The sequence below is a fragment of the Ovis aries genome, chromosome 5 (genome assembly GCF_016772045.2).
Source record: "Ovis aries strain OAR_USU_Benz2616 breed Rambouillet chromosome 5, ARS-UI_Ramb_v3.0, whole genome shotgun sequence".
Taxonomy (NCBI): domain Eukaryota; kingdom Metazoa; phylum Chordata; class Mammalia; order Artiodactyla; family Bovidae; genus Ovis; species Ovis aries.
Genome location: NC_056058.1, coordinates 77805851 through 77825661, shown reverse-complemented (window position 1 = coordinate 77825661; position 19811 = coordinate 77805851). Strand labels below are relative to the sequence as shown.

Here is a 19811-nt window from a genome sequence, read left to right as displayed (position 1 = left end):
GATAATCTTTGCCTGGCTAATTCCTCCTGCTCTGTAGAACTGATTCCAACTCTTCTGTGAAGCATCTCTCAGCCCTGAGCTGGAGGGCAGGGACCCTGCTACGTGGTCACCAAATCTTCTTTCATTTTCTTCTTAGGCTTGCAGAAAGACACCATTTCCTAGGCTTCCTTGCGGTTAAGTTGAAGTCACCCCACTGTGTTCTCACGAGGGGGAATGGCAGTGATGCCTGCCACATCTAGCCATGTTCATTAAGCCCCCAATTTCAGGGCTTAACTGTGCCCATTTGTTAACCGACCACAGCTCATCCTCCCCTGACTGATACAGTGACGTTCCCCCTTCTTGACATCCTGGCCTCGTTGACAGCTCACAGCATCACGTGACTCACGCGTGCTACTCCACCTTCCTCCTCTACCTTCTCCCAACGGCTCCCCAGCAATTTCCAGGAGCTGCTTTTATTTCATTCACTAAACAATTTATGAATTGAATTAAAATAAATGAGATGCAAATAAATTCCAGGCTTTCTCCCTCATTTTCAAATTACATTTTCAGTCCACTCAACCTGTTATAATCTCATAGTGATTTTCATTTAAGAGAGCTAAATGGATATGTGATTATTGTTACAGGAACTAACACCAGACAATTAAATGTTGAGGTGTTGATAGATAAAGCTGTGTTTCGATTTGCATAAACATGATGCCAGCAAATCTAACCCTGGCAGAAATTCAGTTATAAGACTTGCGTGCCTAACTTCTGCTAATTACCATGAGTACCATTATTACGACTTTTAATATTCGGAGTTGGGATTATGGCCATTTTATTTGAGGGCTGCATTTATCTTTATTTCAAAAACTCAGTCAAAATGCATCACTGACTTATCAGAGAAAAGGCACGATTACTACTCCTAATCAACTTCTACGGTGCAGTGTATCAAAAATCAATTATACAGCCCCGAAATCCAGTCATTAAGGATTTAGTTACTAATCTCATTTCATTTTTGTCTTTAGGAAGATACTGCAGCTTGCAACTCTACAGATACCAGCAGAGGAAGAAAAACATGGGCGACTGCTGATAACCTAATGTGGAGAATTAAACTCCAACTAAACAAAGGTAGAATCTTAACATGGAGTGGCCTGGTTCTCCAGGGAGTCACCTGGGCTGGCTGGATTTCAAGCCAATAACACAGTAGAAGTTATGACCTAGGTTTTTTGTGGGTGAGCCTTCTGAGCTCAGGAATTCCAAAGCATTTGTTAAACCCTGCAGCATCTTATTGCTTACCATCTTCCTGGGGAGTATCTCAATCCACAATGATTTTTTATGTTAGTTGGCTTACTATCTGCTGCCTCACCTGCTGACTGTAAGCGGGCAGGGATCTTGTGCTGTGTAGCTCCAGTGTGTACCACAGTGCCTCGCTCCTCGTTAGGTGTTCAATAAATAGGTGCTGAATTTGACAAAGACTGAGATCCCAAAGATGTTCCCAGTGAACATGAAGGTAAGAACCCATCTCTCTTAACGCCATGTAAATGACCAGAGTAGGACCCAGGCTATCTGGATGACTGTTGATGGAATCAGGAGTTGTGAAGCCTATTGGCTAAGAATCCTAGCACGTGAGACAGAAAGAGAGAACTGGGGCTGAGTTCAGGCCTTGGCATTTTCAAACCATTGTACCCTCGAATCGGTTACTTAGCTTCCCAGAGCCCATGTTTTCTCATCTGAAAAATGGAAATAATACCTACCCCCATTGGAAAGTAAGATAATGTAAGCAAAGCATTTAATGTCATGTTTGCATCATAAAAGTCCTCCACGAATGTTACATATTGGTTTTAAACGCTGTAACTTGTGGTGAGTTACCTAGTCTGTGGAAGCTAGAGTTGGTTAAAACTTCTTGCTGCAGCTTGCTTGTTACTTCCTCTTAGGAAGCCTTCCCTGATGCCTGCAGGGTGGATGAGAGCGCCTCCTCTGTGATCCCACCAAGCCCTGGATGCTCCTCCAGCTTCTCGCTCAACCCACTGGATTATCCTGAGTTCATCTGTTCTACCAGACTGTCAACTCCTTGAGCCTAGAGAGTGTGTTATAAAACTTATTTAGCAAAGCACACAGTAGGGCACAGGCACCAGGTCATTTGTTAAGTTGGCCAAACAGTGAAAGCTGACAGAGAAAATGGCAAGTGTGAAAAGAACACCAAAGGGAATCTCTACTTTCAGCTGAAGGTAAATCCCCACCTTTTCCATCCTAGAAAAGCAGAACATTTTTCCCGAGTCCCCGAGGGATGTGACTCACGTGTCTCTTCCAGGGAAGAAAGGAGCCATGGAGGCTTGGGAGACGGCCTCAGCTCCTGAGGAAAGGGGGTATACCCTGCCACTTTGTGGGGACAAGTTGGATGGGATGACTTACCCGGAGCTTCCTGCCAAAGATGGTAACTTTGCCTTTAATCTGTTCCTTTCTTAGGCGCCACTCAATGGAGTTGAGGCCATTCTCCATGGGCAGGGAGATATTGCAGCGCCCGATGGTGGGGGTGATGGTGCCTGCGAGCACGTGGGGCTCGCTGTGGAAGCTCACACCCATCCCGTTGGCGTACATCACCCGCAGGGTCCCGTTATTGCAGAGCTGGTAGCTGTTCCGCACTTGATCTGGAGAAATGGAAGTGGGGGTGGCGAGAGGGAAATAAATTATCCATGCTGCTAGTCATGAGAGAACAGAACCCCTATTTTTGTAGGTTTCCATGGTACTTTGCAGCTGTCAGTCTAAGGCTGCCTTCAATTAGCACACGTGCAATGTTAAGGTGAGTAGCAGAGATGCTACTGATCCGTGGAAAGAAAAACATTATTAATATGTGGCATTCTAGAAATAATTATGCTGTGATATTTTTCTTCTACTCACTGAAGACTATTAATAGTACATTTAAAGACGTATCTTGCCTACACAATTTGTGTCAATCAAATGCCTGATCTTTAACATATATATTTTAGCTGAATGGAAAAAAATAAATGAAAACGGACTTAATTTTGTTTCCTTTCCCCTACCATCTAACCTGAGGCTGATGGTTTACCATGGGTCAGATCCACTGCAAATCAAGTCTAGGATTCTTCAAGAAGCAGCAGCCTTCCTGCCCCTCATCTCTTTGCTGCTGACTCTACCATGATGCCACCTCCACACCAGACAAATCTGAGGAGCCTCAAATAGCAAGAGAGACTGGGCCAGTGGGTGCTGATAACGTGTGTTTATCTGCCCAAATGGAATCTATACTCGTCCATCAGACTTCTGACCTTTTCCCTTATCGAAAAGTTCCAGGTAGGAAATGTGAGTCTGAGACTCTTCTTATGGATAAGTTACTTCCTGATTATTTGGACAGAGGAGTCCAGCTGGGCTGGCCTCCAAGATGCTAACTTTTGCGGGTAGCAAGCAAGGGAGGACCTGTCACTCTTGCAACTGCAGCCATCATGCAGAAAGACAAAAATCTACATCATTAATCATCTGGCAGAATAGAAATAGAGTCATGGAAACAGGCTCTGTCATGGGATAATAGTCCAGAAATGTCATCATTTATCTGCCACAAGGACACTGTTATCCTCTGACAACAGGCTAGCCCACCGACAGTCTATCTTAATTAAAAGAAAAATTAATCTGCACAATTCCTTTTCTTGCCAGGGCCCGTGCTTGTCCTGGAGTGTGTGTCATGTTGAACAGCAAGAGTAACTACAAGCTGGTCAGAGGCCTTTTCAGTCTGGGCAAGAGACTGCTAAAGGGCTCTGTGACTTGAGGACAACAGACTCATCACACAAATGTTTGGTAGAGAGAATGGGACTAAAACCACCTTTGAGGAGGTAGCTCTGTTGGGTGAGTAGGGAGTGCTGGTGACAGAGAAGTGGGAATGGAAAGGGACATTCTCCTGCATCTGATTAAGAACTTTTCTATAAGGTGGATGTCTTATAGACTTAGTTTGCTATGGGCTAAAACTGCAAGCTGAGGAGTGCTAGGAAGTCCTCCCAGGCTTGGTAACTCACACCTGCCTCTGGCCTTGGCTGCGTCTGAGGGTGTGGGTAGGATGGTGATGAGTGAGGGACTTACCTTGTACCACTGTGTAGGAGGCCTCCACCGAAGACAGGTTGGTAATGACGGTGACATCATCATCACGGTTGGAGTTTTCAATGTCAATAGTGATGGACTTCTCCATTTCCCGGTGTAGGCTGGTCACCACCCCCGTGGGGCGTGTCACGTTGGTGAGGCGGCCCTCATGGTCATAGCTGGAGAAGAGAGACACTGATGAGAAGCAGTTTCTGGGGCTGCAGACTTCCTTAAAACTCAGAACCCCACAAGGGATAGACTCATGGGGCTAGAAAAGGGGAGGGGGGGAGGTGGGGTGGCTGGGTGGTGCAGCATGCCCACCTGCCCCGGGGAATGGTGATGCTTTCTACTACCCACCCATTTACCTAACAACATACTCCATGAAAGCCTTTCACCTCAGGCAAGGGGTATTTAATTACGCTTTCCAAGTTAGTGAGAACAGCTATTTCATGCTCTTTAAACTTGGGATCCACAAAGTAAAGGACTAACGAATGAACAAGAAAATCTGCATAGACCAATAGGGAGTAAGGAGACTGACTCGTGAATCAAAACCCTCCCACCAAACGGAAGTCCAGGATCACTCGTCTGGCTTCCTGGTGAGTTCTACTGAATATGCAAAGAAGAATTAATACCAGTCCTTTCAAACTCTTCCAAAAGATAAACAGGAGGGAACACTCCAAAGTCATTTTATAAGGCCGGCACTACCCTGATACCAAAGCCATACATGGACACTGGAGAAAAGAAAATGACAATTCAGTGTCTCTAAACATAAGTGCAAGCATCCTCAACAAAACAGTAGCAAATCAAATTCAGCAGTGCAGTAAGAGGCCCATACACCATGATCTAGCGGGAGTTATTCTAGGGACTGCAAAGATGGTTCACACCAGCAAATCATTCGATGTGAAATACCACATTATCATCTCAATAGATGCAGAAAAACACTGACAAAATTTACAAGAAAACCCTCAACAAAGTGGATATAGAGGGAACATCAGACACAGTGGTAAAAAGCTGACCATTTTTACTCTAAGATTAGGAACAAGACAAAGAATGCCACTTTATTCAACATACTATGGGAAGCCTTATCCAGAGCAGTTAGCCAAGGAAAAAAGGTATTATTTGTAAATAACATATTATATATATTATATATATATATAAATCCTAAAAACTTCACCCAAAAAAACCGTCAGAAATAATAAGTTCAGTGAAGTCGAAGGATACAAATATATAAAATCTATTGTGCTTCTAAAAACAAACTACCAGAAAGAAAATTTTAAAAACCATTTATATCAAAGAAGAAGAAAATACCTAGGAATACATTTAACCAAGGAGGTAAAAAACGTGTATGTTGAAACTTATGAGACTGATGTGAGAAATCAAAGAATACACAAATAAATGAAAAGAGTATATATTTATGGATTGGAATAATTAATATTGATAAATTGTCCATGCTGTCCAAAGCAAGTTACTGTCTCAATGCAATCTCTGTCAAAATTCTTCATAGCAATAGAACAAATACCCTAAAATTTGTGCAGAACCACAATCCCCAAATAGCCGAAGTAATCTTGAGAAATCACTGCTGCTGCTGCTGCTGCTAAGTCGTGTCTGACTCAGTGCGACCCCATAGATGGCAGCCCACCAGGCTCCAGGCAAGAACACTGGAGTGGGTTGCCAGTTCCTTCTGCAAATCAAAACCCACACATACACGGTCAGTTTATGACAGAGGAGCTGAGAATATACAGTGGGGGAAGAACAGTCTCTTCAATGAGTGGTGTTGGGAAAGCTGGACAGTCACATGAGAAGAAATGAAACACTGTCTTATACCACTCATGAAATTGACTCAAATGGAATGAAAACCTGAATATAAGATCTGAAACCACAAATCCTAGAAGTAAACATAGGTGGTAAGCTCCATGACATTAGTGTTGTGGGTTTTTTTTTTTTTTGCACTTGACACAAAAGCAAAGGTAATAAAAGCACAAACCAACAAGTGGGATTATTTCAAACTAAAGTCCTTTTGCACAGCAAAGCAAAGCATCCACAAAATAAGGCAATGTACTGAGTGAGAGGGAATACTTGCATATCTGACAAGAGAAAATATCCAAATATATAAAGAATTTATACAACCCAATAGCCAAAAACATGAACAATTTGACTAAAAAAAAGAGAGAACATACACATGGGCCCTCAGGTACATGAGAAGATGCTCAGCATCGTTAATCATTAGGGAATTGCAAATCAAAACCATACTGAAATACTGCCTCACAATAGTTAGAATGGCTCTTATAAAAAAACAACACAAACCATGTTGGTGGTGATCTGGAGGAAAGGGAACCTCCTACACGGTTGTTGAGAATGTAAATTGGTGCAGTCACTATAGAACTCAGTATGGGGATTTTCCACAGAAGTAGAATTATCATGTGATCCAACAGTTCCACTTCTGGGTGGAATCTGAGGATAACAAACATGCTAATTTGAAAATATTTATGCACTCACACATTCACTGCAGCATTATTTACCACAGTCAAGATATGGATTAAGGGGTCCATCTCCAAGATGAATCAATAAAAAAAGCTATGCTATAAACAGAACATTATTCAGCCATAAAAAGAATGAAATCATGCCATTTGTGACAACACGCGTGGACTTTGAGGCCATGATGCTAAGTGAAATAAGTCAGAGAGAGAGACAAATCCCCTATGGTTTCAGCTATATGTAGGTCTCAAAAACAAAAACAAATTCCCACAAAAAACCAAGCCTATAGACACAGAGAACTGATTGGTGATCGCTAGAAGTTAGGGGTAGATGAAGGGGGTCAAAAGGTACATAATTGCCAGTCTCCCAAGGCAATAGAAATGAAAAATAAACAAATGGGACCTAATCGCACTCACAAGTTATTGCACAGCAAAGGGAACCATAAACAAAACAATGACCTACAGTCTGGGAGAAATATTTGCAAACAATGTGGCCAACAAGGGCTTAATTAGCAAAATATACAAACAGCTCACACAACTCAGTAACAAAAAAGCAAACAACTCAATCAAAAAAACGGGCAGAGAACCTAAAAAGACATCTCTTCAAAGAAGACATACAGATGGCCAAGAGGCACATAAACAGATGCTCAACATTGCTGATTACTAGAGCCATACAAATCAAAAACTACAATGGTAGTTTGGGTCAGAAGAGCCACCATCAAAAAGTCAACAAATAACAAACACTGGGGAGGATGCGGAGAAAAGGGAAAGTTCTTGCACTGTTGTGGGAATATAAATTGGTGCAGCCACTATGGAAAACAGTATGGAAGTTCCTCAAAAAACTAAAAGAGTTGCCATATGATCTAGCAATCCCACTCCCGGGGATATACCTGGATAACACTACACACACACCCTAGTGTTCACAGCAGCACTGTTTACAACAACCAAGACATGGAGACAACCTCAACATCCATCGACAGAGGAGTGGTAAGGACGCGGTACACATACACAGTGGAATACTACTCAGCCAGGAAGAGAACGGACGAACACCATCTGCAGCAACATCAGCGCACCTAGAGATTACCATACTAAGTGAAGTAAGCCAGAGAGAGACAAATACCATACAGTATCACTCATATGTGAAATCTAAAATACGGCATAAATGGACTTATCCATGAAACAGAATCAGACCTACAGACAGAGAGGACACGCCTGTGCTTCCCAAGACAAAGGTGGGGTTGGGGAGGGATGGATTGGGAGTTTGGGATTAGCACATGCAAACTGTTACGGATAAATTACAAGGTCCTATTGTAGAGCACAGGGAACTATATTCAGTATCCTATAATAAAGCATAATGGAAAAGAATATGAAAAAGAATTAACTGAATCACTTTGCTATACAGCAGAAATTAATGAAACATTGTAAACCAACGTACATGCACGATAAGGTGCTTCAGTTGTGTCCGACTCTGTGTGACCCTATGGACAGCAGCCCACCAGGCTCCTCTGTCCACAGGATTCTCTAGGCAAGAATACTGGAGTGTGTTGCCATTTCCTTCTCCAGTAAATCAACTGTACTTCAATAAAATAAACTTATAAAAGGTACAGATTTTCACCTGTGAAATAAGTCATGGGGATGTAATATATAGCATGGTAACTGTAATTAATAATACCGTATTACATATTTGAAAGTTGCTATTGCTAAGACAGTAGAACCTGAAAGTTCTCATCATAAGAGGTTTTTGTAACTATATGGTGACATATGTTAATTAAACATATTGTGGCCATTTCAAAACATATATAGAATCATAATGTTGTATCCCTGAAACTAATATAATGTTAACATTAATTTTACCTCAATAAATAAGAAAATAAAAAATAGTTATAAGTGTTTTGATGTGGGGTACTTAGTGGAGACTCAGACAGTGTTCCAACTCTTGCTGCCAAGTAGGGACAATGTGAGCAGTGTATTCCACGAGTCCCAGGCAATGATTTGATTCCAATCCACTATATTACCTGGACACCTACAGTGTGTAGATTGCTGTGCTTTGCTATGAGAGAAATAGTAGGAACCGGAGCTTCTACTTTTGGGGAACAGAGAATTAAGGCTGAGGCCAGAATCTCAGCGACCACCAGGAGAAAAGCAGGTTTTCTTTAACTTTCAAAGAAGATTCAGCTTTTGATACCCCTAGAGTAAATGTCTAAGATTCAGGTCTCTCTGCAAAGAAGCCTGGAGACGCTGGCAAGGAGCTGTGAGTTCCAGCAATGGGACCTCATGGCTGCCCAGTGGAACCAGCTCTGCCTTCCTTGTCTCAGGTGGGGCTGGAGGCTGCATTGGACTCCTTCATTCAGCACCTACTCACTAAGTTCCTCGTAGGTGCCTGGCACTGTTCAAGGATCCGGGGACCCATCTAGGAACAAAAGGGATCCTTGCCCCTGTGATGTGTGCAAACTAGATGGGGAGGGTCAAAATAAAGCTCACAATACAGAGTATGTCATATGGTGACAAGCGGTAAGGATTAAAGTAAAGGAGGAGAGAGAGCATGTGTAGAGGTGGTTGTCCTTTTCAGTAGCCCTGTGCCTCTCAGAGATAACAGACCGCTCGCGTCCATTCTGAGAACTTAGCAGACACAACAGCAATCCAGACGGCATTCCCATGTTGGCTTCAGCCCTGCCCAGCTCTCCATGGGGCACTTCCCAACACAGAGGGGAGCAGGGAGAAAGGTAGCCCCTTAAAGGGACCCACTCCAGGCTCCTCGAGCGGCAGTGCTGGCTGATTCTAGACAGTAACTCTTGAAACCTGCTCCCTGGAATGTAACTTCCCTCCCTCCCTCAGAGCTCATATTCAGTCCTGCCTCTGTTTCTTTGTTGGGAGGAGTTGATCAGGACTGGAATAGCCCTTTATATTACTTTATTTTAGTTTATATTCAGTAATGTGAAAAGTATTTTAAATATTAAAGTACTAAAGTATTTAGTACTTTATATTATATATAAATGTATTTTATTAAAATTTTTATAAATACTTTATATATATAGGCTGAGTTGCTTCAGGCTCCTCTGTCCATGGGATTTCCCAGGCAAGAATACTGGAGGGGTTCCCATTTCTCCCTCCCACGGATCTTCCTGATCCATGGATCCAACCTGTGTGTCTTATGTCTCTTGCCTTGGCAGGCGCATTCTTGACCGCTAGCACCTCCTGGGAAGCCTCTCCCTTCTGGAGGGCCTGTCCTCTGGGCCCCAGGTTTGGTAAGGCAGGCTCTGCCCTGGCAGGAGAGAGAGTGGCAGGAGTACAGGGGGTGAGGAGAGAGCAGGATGAATTCAAAGTGCAGTATTGGTCCAGTGGCTAAGACTCCATGCTTCCAATTCAGGGGGCCAGGATTAGACCCCCAGTCCAGAAACTAGACCCCATGTGCCGCAACTAAGAGATCCTGGGTGCTGCAACTAAGACCCAGAGTAGCCAAATAAATCAATGTTTTTAACAGTTTTCAAAGTGGAGTATTGTGCAAAGATCAAATGGAAAAACTACATGCTTTAATTTTGCCGCTCTGAACTGAATCCAGGTGTCTGTGGGGTTTTGTTCGTGACTTTGTTGACTCCTTTCTCTAAAGTTTTCACTAAGGTGACTGTCTCAACAGGAAGTCAAATTTGTGTCTGACTATTAAACAACCAATTTGCTGACCATATGTAAAAAAAAAACAAAACCAAAAACAACCATAAAACAGAAGCTACCATCTTTTTTAGGAGGCTAAGAAAACCATATCCATTGATCTCCTACAATGCAGAACGTATGCTCTTTTACCAACTTTATGGAAGAAAAGCAACTCTTCACATCAAGAGAGAAAAAATTCTCTCTTCTGTGCAACTTCTGAACAATCATGGTGGGGGGGAAACAAGACCGTGACCATGTTTTTATTTAGTCCGGCGCCCCTTCTGGAAACTACTCTTCTACTTAAGAGCTCCTATCTCAGGATGCACCTCAGCCTGAACTCTGTCACTCCAGCCTCTTACACCGGGCCCACTTCAGACTGGCCTCCTGAGAGTGACACCAATTCTCTCTGAAATGTGTTGGGTCTTCAGGTGCAAGTGAGAAGAGAAGTTGAGAATCTAGGAGGCATTTGGGTTACAGCGCAGCTTTAGCTTAACTTGGTGTGAGAGCAAAAGATGACACTCAGATGGCACCTTCAGAGACAGAGTCACCTGGTAAAGTGTGGCCCAGTCCCAGTGCCCTGAAGGATGCCAGGCTGCTTCAGAAATCTGAGAAAGACAGCTTTGCCCAAAGGAAGATGGCAATGCAACCTATTTCCAGCAGATGGCAGAAGCTTCCTTTACATTCTCTCAAAGCCTTTGGAATGCAAACAGGAAGTGAACATGCCTGAATTTAAGACTGATCAAGTCTTCTGTTCTCTCTCCTGTCCTTTCCTTCCATGACAACACTTGGCCAACACACTAAATTCTCAGCTAGCAGCATCACATAGACAGAAAGCAATGACTCCAAATTACATAGTGGCTAACCAGATCCTTCACCATCAAGGACAGCCAGATCCTTACCAATGCCATCCCTGTCTCAGCCAGCCAAGGAGCAACCTGAGCAATCATGCCTTAGCAACCTCCTCCCACCGGCATCCCACTGGTTAATATCTGCAGCAGCAGGCAGGTGACCAAGAACTGCCTGCAGGAGTGAGGGAAAACAGCTTTTTGGTAAAACAAACAGCAGGACTATCAAGTATGAGATAATTGTTAGGGGAAATATGACCAGCTCTCACATCTTTTAATATACCTAGCACTTTATCTGTATTGATCTGCTTCTGCTAAAGAGGAAATTCAGAGTTTATCTACCTGTCTGTGCAATCAAGTGTGTTGCTGGACCTATCGGCAAATTACAGGAGCCCCACCAGGACCATGCCTTTTAGTTTCTAATTTCCGCACCCATGGCAAACATGAATAATCAGCAGAGTTAATCAACACTTGATCTCTCAGGCGCTGTGCGTGTCCAATATCCTGAAACTGGAACGGCAAGCAGACAACAGGAATTCCCAACTCTTGTAGGGAGGATGTTCGATATCAGACACCCAATAATGCAAATCATTTACGAGTCAGAGAGAGGGGACAGGACTACCCCGAGGCATTAAAGTCAGGAAGACAACATGAGCAGATCATTCTAAAAGCCACACCAACAGCCGATCCTGAGGCCAGCGAGGCTAGAAGGGTAAGTGCTCTGAGGAACTACTTTAAAAGTCAACTTACTCATAGAACGTTGTCCATCCTGTTTCATCACTCTTGGTGGCCAGGAGGCCAGTATTCCCATCATAGGTCATGAGGCCAAGCTCCAAGTTCTGCGTGGACACGACTTTGAGACCTCCGTTGGTGCCCACCGTGAGGGTGATGATCTGGTTGTCAGGCATGAGCAGATGGCGGGGCGTGCCACTGCTGTCCCGACGGATCTTCAGGGAATTTCCGTTGTTGTCAATCAGCTCAGTGACATCGTTGTCAGCACTGTACGTGAAGTTGTACAAGTACTCCCCCGTCACCAGGCTCACGGTGTACTGGTGGATACCCTCGGCATTGAAGACGTACAACTCCTGTTCCCCGGGGGAGGCAGCCTCATACTGGTTAAAAGCATTCAGAACAGGCTTGTTCTTGCTGACCGCCCTGATCCGAATATTCCCAAGGTCTGCGATGTAGATGGTACCGTCAGGAGCTACAGCTAAGGATGATGGGGAATTCAAGATGGCGTCAGTCGCGTAGGCATCGTCTCCTGAGTAGCAGTTGCAATTGACATCGTTTTTACAGTCACAGTCAGAGGCTGCACCTGCTAACAGGCAGATCTCCCCATTGGTTGTTACCTGGCGTAGTCGGTTAATCTTCTTCTCATCCGTCTCGGTGATGTAGAGGACCCCAGTGTGAGAGATGGCGATGGCGCTGGCTGACTCCAGGGCAGAGTGAATGGCTAGTTTGCTAAGCGAGTAGTCAATGCCAGGAACCTGGCAGTGCATGGGGCGTCCCGCGATGATGCTGACTTGATGGTTCTCGGTGATGCGAAGGATGACGTTGTTCTCCAGAACGTACAGGGAGTTGTCCATGGGGTTGACGGCAAGGTCTGTTGGCCACTCCAGGCGAACCTATGGATGATACAGCACCAAATTCAAGGACAGCCTCTAACATGCTCAATGTTTACCTGTGCAGGGCACTTCTACTGATTTTATGCAACTGGGGGGAAAATACTTTTTTTCCCTAACACAGTGTAGCAGTGCCCATCATGGAACCACTTGCTCACTGTCCATGCTGGGCATGATGGAGAACAAGAGACTGTGGAACAGATATCTTCTGTGGCATCACCTGCTGGGGCGAGAGTAGGTCACCAGTTCTACCCACAATGCTCTTTGCAGCCCTGGATGATTGGGCCAGGGTTAGATTCACCACAAATAGTTGGACAGGTAGTTCATAGCTCAAGGGCTAGTGTAACGTAGTCCCTGCTCTGCTCACCAAGCCATGGGCCCAAGGAGGCTATGTTCACTTAGAGGAGGCACCTTGATCTAATTTACAACAAGGAGCCATGCAGTTTAGAAGGGGGCCCTGCCCCAAGGGCAGCCAATGCACAGGCTGGCCAGTGAACTACAACCTGAGTGTTTGCTTGAAAAAGTAAACTGGATAAAACACTTCCCTTCTCTGCAGAATCTGAAATGAAAACCTTAGGAATCAGTGGTCAGTTAGTTGAGGAATTTGAGCTGAAAGTAATGAGGTTGACTGAGGGTGGAAAAGACCCTTTTGGAAGACTAAGCACAGACTCAGGTTGAGGACCCTTATATTCAAGTCCCATTTTGGTAAATCAACTATACTTCAATAATTTTTTTTTAAGTATATAGTCCTTTTTCTCCTGTTGTACATTTGAGTGAGCTTCTGTTCTCTGCTAATGTAAGAGCCCAGACTAAAAGACTATCACTTGGGGGAATATCACAGAGGGATCTGCTCATTTACAACCCCACAAAGTGAAGGTTTATATAGTGAGGATGCAATTGCTTCAGATTAACAGGGAAGTTCTGATTGACACGTATGGTATGTTCTCAAACCCACGATAATGATGGAGAAGAGAGGTAATTACACAGTAATGCCTACCCTATAATCTGCCACGGCTGGAGCATGTCACCAGCTCCATGCTTCTGAGCGGAATTCCCCTCTCCCTTTCTCCTATTTCTCTCTCACGCCTGTCTCACATGTCCCATTCCATCTTACTGTCCAGTTCATTTCAAACCTTCTGCAGACAAACCTGGGATCTGTATCTCTTCCTCCCACTCCACTTCCAACACAAAGAGAACCCGGGTGAGACGTTCAGGCTCAGAATCAGGTGTGGCACAGTGATGAGAAATGAGAGGGAAGAGAGAGAGAGAGAGTCCCACCTGGGCCACGTCCATGCTGGAGTCACAGCTCAAGGGCCGGACGGCGGTGAGGTCGTTGGAGCCTAGCAAGGTGGAGATGATTCCATTCTGGTCGACCTTGCGGATCATGGTGGCGTCGACAAAGTACATGAGTCCATTCTTGTCAACTGCAATACCTGAGTGGAGGAAACAGCAGGAGTGTGTCTCTTGGCAAGGGACAAGGCTGCTGGGGTGGTGGTGGTAGTGGAGATGCCCTACTAGGCATTATCTTCTTGGATGAGGAACCTGACTAGACAGCACACTCAAGAGTCATTTAAGGTGACACCCTTTCTCATGGGCACTGTGCTGAGATCTGGCTAATTCCTGGGGTATTGGCTATTTCACTGTCCAAGTGAAGAAAGAACCTTGGGCTGCAAATGAACCAAGGCGGCGAATGAATGAATGGGGAGATCATTTTGCATCTGCTCTTCTTTAGAAAAGAGCTATTTCCCAAGTTCACTGCTTGAAAAATTATTGGTAGTAAATTACTGGAATACCCTTCACAACTGATTGCCACACTAAGGTTGAGAAACAGTGACTCTTGCAGTCTCAAACTCCTAATTCAAAATATATCCTCCAGGAAGTATTCCCAGTTAAGCCATGACTCCACTCGGTACATTGCTATTCTGGGGGAATGCTGGTTCTAGCACTCCCTTGGTAAGAGGCAGACAGCAGCTTTATTTCTTCTGCATTTTCACCCCAGTGCCCAAGCCCAAGGCTCCCCATCTTTAATCTACACTGCTGTGTGCTTTCAGCTTAGCTAAAAATGCTAACAAGGATCGGACCTTCCAGTGACGGTCCTTAACCTTCAGCATCTTTAGTCCTTTTCAAATAGAGATCCCTCAGAGCCAAGAACCCCTCCTTGCCAATCCCAGTCCCTTGGAAATTATACCGATTCTTAATTGCTACCATTATGGGGTATCTGTAAAATGTCAGGTACTGTTTGGACTTTATATGCACTGCTATCTAACAGGAACAGCTGGGAATGGTTGGAGGCTCCCCGCACTGGGCTCTGTTCTGTCTCCAGCCCACACAGCTGGCCTTTGGGCTCACACAGCGGACATTTCCTTCTGACTCTCTGTGACTGGCAGCAATCTCTAGGGGCAAGCGACCGCACTTTCCACTTGTAGCCTATGTGGGAGATGAAGTTTACTTCAGATAAAGAAATACTTCTTAAACAACACTCACCCACCCACCAAAGCCATCTATCAAGAGTTAAATGATTCTAGGAGAAGCTGGGTTTGGGACTGCCAGGGCTGAGCTCACTTCCAGCATGAAGGGAGCCGGGTGTGCGGGGAGCTCTCTCTGGGGTGGGGCTTTGTTGCTGGGCAGCCTTTACCTCGCGGGCTCATCAGGGTGGCATCCACAGCCTTGCCTCCGTCCCCGCAGCGGGCTTCGTCAAAGGGCAAGCACTGCTCGCCTGTCCCCGCCACGACTTCCGAGTTCCCGGCCAGGTCTTTGGCTCCACTCAGAGACTTGACTCGGTAGATTCGCCGGCTGTTGGTGTCAGACACGAAGAGAGAGCCAGACACGGGGTCCACTGCCAGGTAGTACTTGTGTGCCGGGTTGTTGCTTCAGGAGAAGAAGCACAAAGAGGAGTGAGATGGCGCCATGCAGCTGGCCTCCTGGGTCAGAGAGATGACAAAACATCCCATCTCTAACCACCTCTGCTATCTATTGGGTTGGCCAAAGATGATATGGAAACACCTGAACCAGTTTTTGGTCCAACCCAATACTTTAGTGAACTGGAAAGAATATAATCTCGTAAGTTAGTGTTCTAACATATCATGGCTCTGAGCTATTTCTGCTTGGGCTTAAGCTCCTCATGCTATCAGAGAATTCATCACTTCCCATCATGCTAAAATACCACTGCTTCATTTAGCTGGTGTGAAAAATCCCACTCTGATCCTGCTTTTGTGATTGTGTTTTGTGGGCACTGGTCTTCTTTACTTCCCCTGTGGGTTTACTCTGTTCTCAAGTGGGACTGAGGGCCACTTCCATGAGACAATGTCTTCTTTCTGATCTCTGCTCCCTCAGTGACTCCAAGGTACCAGACCATGAAGACTGGGGTAACCTTGAGTCTTCCTAACTTTGTGATGGGCAGCTCCCTGCAGCCATCTCAAGTCCTCAACCTCAGATCTTCTCTACTGTTCTTCAGTGTGAATACGAACAAAGTTGGTATTTTGTGTGATGACCTGTGATATCTTGCTGATACCATATTCAGAATCTAGATTATAAAGGAAGGAGATGTAGTTTTCAAATATTGGGCAACAGTGAGATCTGGGGCTTTCCCTGGTGGCTCAGTGGTAAAGAATCCACCTGCAATGCAGAAGATGTGGGTCTGATCCCTGGGTGGGGAAGATGCCTGGAAAAGGGAATGGCAACCCAGTCCAATATCCTTGCCTGGGAAATCCCATGGTCAGAAGAGTTGGGGGCTACAGTCCATAGTTACAAGAGCTGGACACGACTAAGCAACTAAACTACCACCAACCAATAGTGAGGTCACAGGTGTGCCCCAGAAGCTGCCAGGACCCTTAGTCACACTGGGAGAGAAGTACCTCCATGTGGAGGTGATGTATCAGGAGAGCATGAAGCCTCAGAGACCTGGATCTCTTTCTCTGCTGTGCGTCCCGCTCTCCTATGGGTAAGATCCGTAAACTTGGCTCAGAACTAAGGCTTAGGAAACTCTAAATTCAACTCGAACTCAGCCGGGGACCTTAAGGAAGACTTTTGGCCACAGTGGGTCCTAGATTCCTTATCGGGGGTAATGAAGAACTTGAATCAGAGTGTCACTCATGTCCCTTTTGGCTCAAGCCCTACATTTTTGTCCCTCTTTAGTGTGTGTCACTGGTTGGAGGTTGTAACAGAATGGGTCCTCATGTTATTCCTACATGGGTTATTAGCATCACTGTCCCTAGGATACAGGTGGCAGATGTCTCCCTGTCTTAGGTTTTGGTGCCACAGGTCTACATGAGCACAGGTCATTTTTTTCCCCAGTCATTTTGCATCTGTAATTTGGAATTATGGGAAGAGAGGTGCTGGAAAAGGGGAGGCAAAGATGAGGGCAATGAAGGTGCTGGATACATCTGTCCTGTAGACATTAGCTGGTAAATTACTAATTAAACCACCACCACTTGGGTTCTTTACTGATTTAAGTAAGAAAAGAACTAGAAAGCTATTTTTAGGAACAGTTTATGCATCGATACCATCTTAATTCCAGCTTCTCCTCAGGTGGCTGTTAAGACCCATAACTGAACCAGAAGTCAAGGGCTTTCTAACATTCCAGCCTAGATGATGAGTCTGGGAGAGTAGGCTACCTGGAGTCCTTGCCTTCCTTCATTATTCCTTTTATTTATTATTTATTTTTGGCTATTAAGTCTTAAGAGACCATACAGGCAAAACAAATAAGAGCAGAAAGGGGAAAATTCATGCCGGTTTTTAATTAGATGCTGTACTTTGTTACTGGCCTTGGAGGAGCTGATGCCATCCTCAGAAGAACAGGGCATTGCATGCTTGTGCCTATCTTATGAATAGGATAATTAATTCTGGACTTCCTAGGGAGCCCAATTCAAGGAGGCTTTTCAAAGTTTCTGGCAGAAGAGCAGCCAGCTGAGGGTGTGGGGTCAGTTCCTACTGGGAGCCCCTTCTTCCCCACGGTCTCATACACATTCCAATCGAGATGCTTACAGAGGAGCCCAGGTAGATGGGCAGCCATGCCTTCACACTGGGGCTCTGGTGGAAGTCAAAGGGAGTATGGAAATTTGAGGGGGTGTCCTTCCACAGTGTTGGTGCTTTTTAAAAAATGTGGACCACTTGGGTCATCTATAACTAGCCAATTTTGGTGGTGCCTGAGATGGAGGAGGCAGAGGACTCCCACATATGGCTTTTACACTGACTTTGATGATCTTACACAACTTAACTCTACTCTCTGCCTGTGTGTGTGCTCAGTCACTCAGTCATGCCCGACTCTTTGCAACCCTACGGACTGTAGCCCGCCAGGCTCCCCTGTCCATGGGATTTCCCAGGCAACAATACTGGACTGGGTTGCCATTTCCTCCTCTAGGGTATCTTCCCAACCCAGGGATCGAACCTGCATCTTCTGCATCTCCTGCATTGGCAGGAGGATTCTGTACCACTGAGCCACCTGGGAAGTCCCACTCTTCACTTGATTTTGACCTAACGTGATGCAGAAGCTTCTGCCGACATTTCATTTCAAGGAGTGAGGAGAAGAATTCCCTTGAGTATTAAAATGCACTTTTTCTTCTCCTCTTCCAAGTAAAAATAAGGTCACTTTTCTGATGTTCGAGTGCAACCCAAAGTTTTCCTAACTTTGTAACAGGAAGCTCCTCGAAGCTCTATGCATGTAGATATGAACTGTACCAGTACGGTTTTAAGTAATAACCTCAGAGCAGCTGAATGACAAAGGGTATTTAGACAAAAAGTACTTGGTCCACACCCTTCATACTACTTAAAAGTGGTTGAATTTTATGAAAATTCCCAGTGCATCTGACTGTTGGATTCATTTTGACCAGCAGATTGGCAATTAACTTGTTTTTTTTTTTAAGTGACCATACATTCAGGGGAAAAAAATCATTAATGAGTTGAAAATGAGTTTTTGACCCGTTTCCAGTTCATTAAAGCTTTTGTGAACCCAGTCCAGCATTTACAAAAGCCAGAAGTTTGCCTCAACTGTTTAGCCCAATTATGGACCGCACTGAGCAGTCGGGGTAAAAGTTCGCTGAGGGTTCATTATCTCACACTTGTATCTTCCGGAAATTCTAATTACTGTCAGCTTATTTGGTTCTTTTTTGACTGCATTTCATAATTGCTAAAGCTTATCATATCCACAACACACAATTAGCACATAAAAAAGTTACTATATTTGGCACATAAAAATATACAACATTACACAAGAAAGCACAAAAACAAAATGCAAACACAAGGAAGCAAACGAACCATATCAAATTATATGGGAAAGAGTTCTTCATCTTACCTATGTTTAAACTCTTTATTTCTTTATAGAAAGAAAACAGAAGGAAAAAGAACAAACAGTTAGCAGAAGAATTGATGATAAAGGAAACATAACATTTTCGTTTCTTGTATGAAGGGCCCCCCTCAAAGGCAGTCTTTTCCTGTTTTTTTTCCCTTCTAGCTGACAGCTCCTACTACAATTACAGAAATGAGTCCTCTACATACAAATAAGTTCCCTTCCAAGAGCTTGTTTGTAAGTCCGATTTGTTAGTAAAGTCCAACAAAGTTAGTCTTGGTACCCAACTAACACAATCGGCTATATAGTTCTGTGCTGTAATAGGTTTCTAATACTGTTCACACAACTGAACATAAATAACAAACACAAAAAATAAGAAACCATTTTTAATGTTACAGTATAGTACCTTGAAAAGTACAGTAGTTCAACAGCTGGTCTACAGGGAGTGGCATTAAGTGAACAGGCAAGAAGAGTGTGGAAGAAGGGAGAAGAGGTGGGAGATGGCAGAGCTGAAGGATCATTAGCAGTAGGAGATGGAGGGCAAGCTGCAACTTCACTTATGCCTTAGGTGACTGGACCAGGGTACAGTCTGCATCTTCGAAAGCTTGCAACTTGAAGGTTCATATGTATTTGGGAAGCTAGTTTTAGATTCTTCCCAGCCACTGGAAAATCTAGACAAGAATGCTTAAATTCTCTGACCAGCAGTGTGGCTTTACGTGACCCAGGGGAAACAGCCTAATGCAGGGATGGCACACAGGTGACCTCTTGGGTGCCAACACCTATCCGCTGGTACTGGCTGCTGGGAGGGTGGGAGGGGAGGATTCCGAAGCCACATTCAAGCCTGTCTACAGCACAGAGTGCTGCAGTCATCTGGGAC

General features: G+C 44.6%; 1 protein-coding gene and 1 long non-coding RNA gene across 2 annotated transcripts in view; one reads left to right on the top strand and one right to left on the bottom strand.

Annotated features, from left to right (window-relative positions):
- The window catches only part of LOC105606741 (uncharacterized), a 76472-nt gene extending 71105 nt beyond the window's left edge, over positions 1-5367 (top strand). Inside the window, exons 5-9 of the long non-coding RNA XR_003589475.3 lie at positions 1005-1107; positions 1914-2207; positions 2291-2413; positions 3034-3288; positions 3646-5367. This is a non-coding gene — a long non-coding RNA (uncharacterized LOC105606741). The remainder of the gene's footprint in view (positions 1-1004; positions 1108-1913; positions 2208-2290; positions 2414-3033; positions 3289-3645) is intronic.
- TENM2 (teneurin transmembrane protein 2) overlaps positions 1-19811 on the bottom strand; it is a 1394720-nt gene that overhangs the window by 55426 nt on the left and 1319483 nt on the right. The window contains exons 23-28 of the mRNA XM_060415963.1: positions 18941-18961; positions 15287-15519; positions 13930-14084; positions 11780-12654; positions 4066-4241; positions 2392-2627 (exon numbers count right to left, since the gene is read on the bottom strand). Of these exons, the coding sequence (XP_060271946.1) occupies positions 2392-2627; positions 4066-4241; positions 11780-12654; positions 13930-14084; positions 15287-15519; positions 18941-18961 (1696 nt within the window). The remainder of the gene's footprint in view (positions 1-2391; positions 2628-4065; positions 4242-11779; positions 12655-13929; positions 14085-15286; positions 15520-18940; positions 18962-19811) is intronic.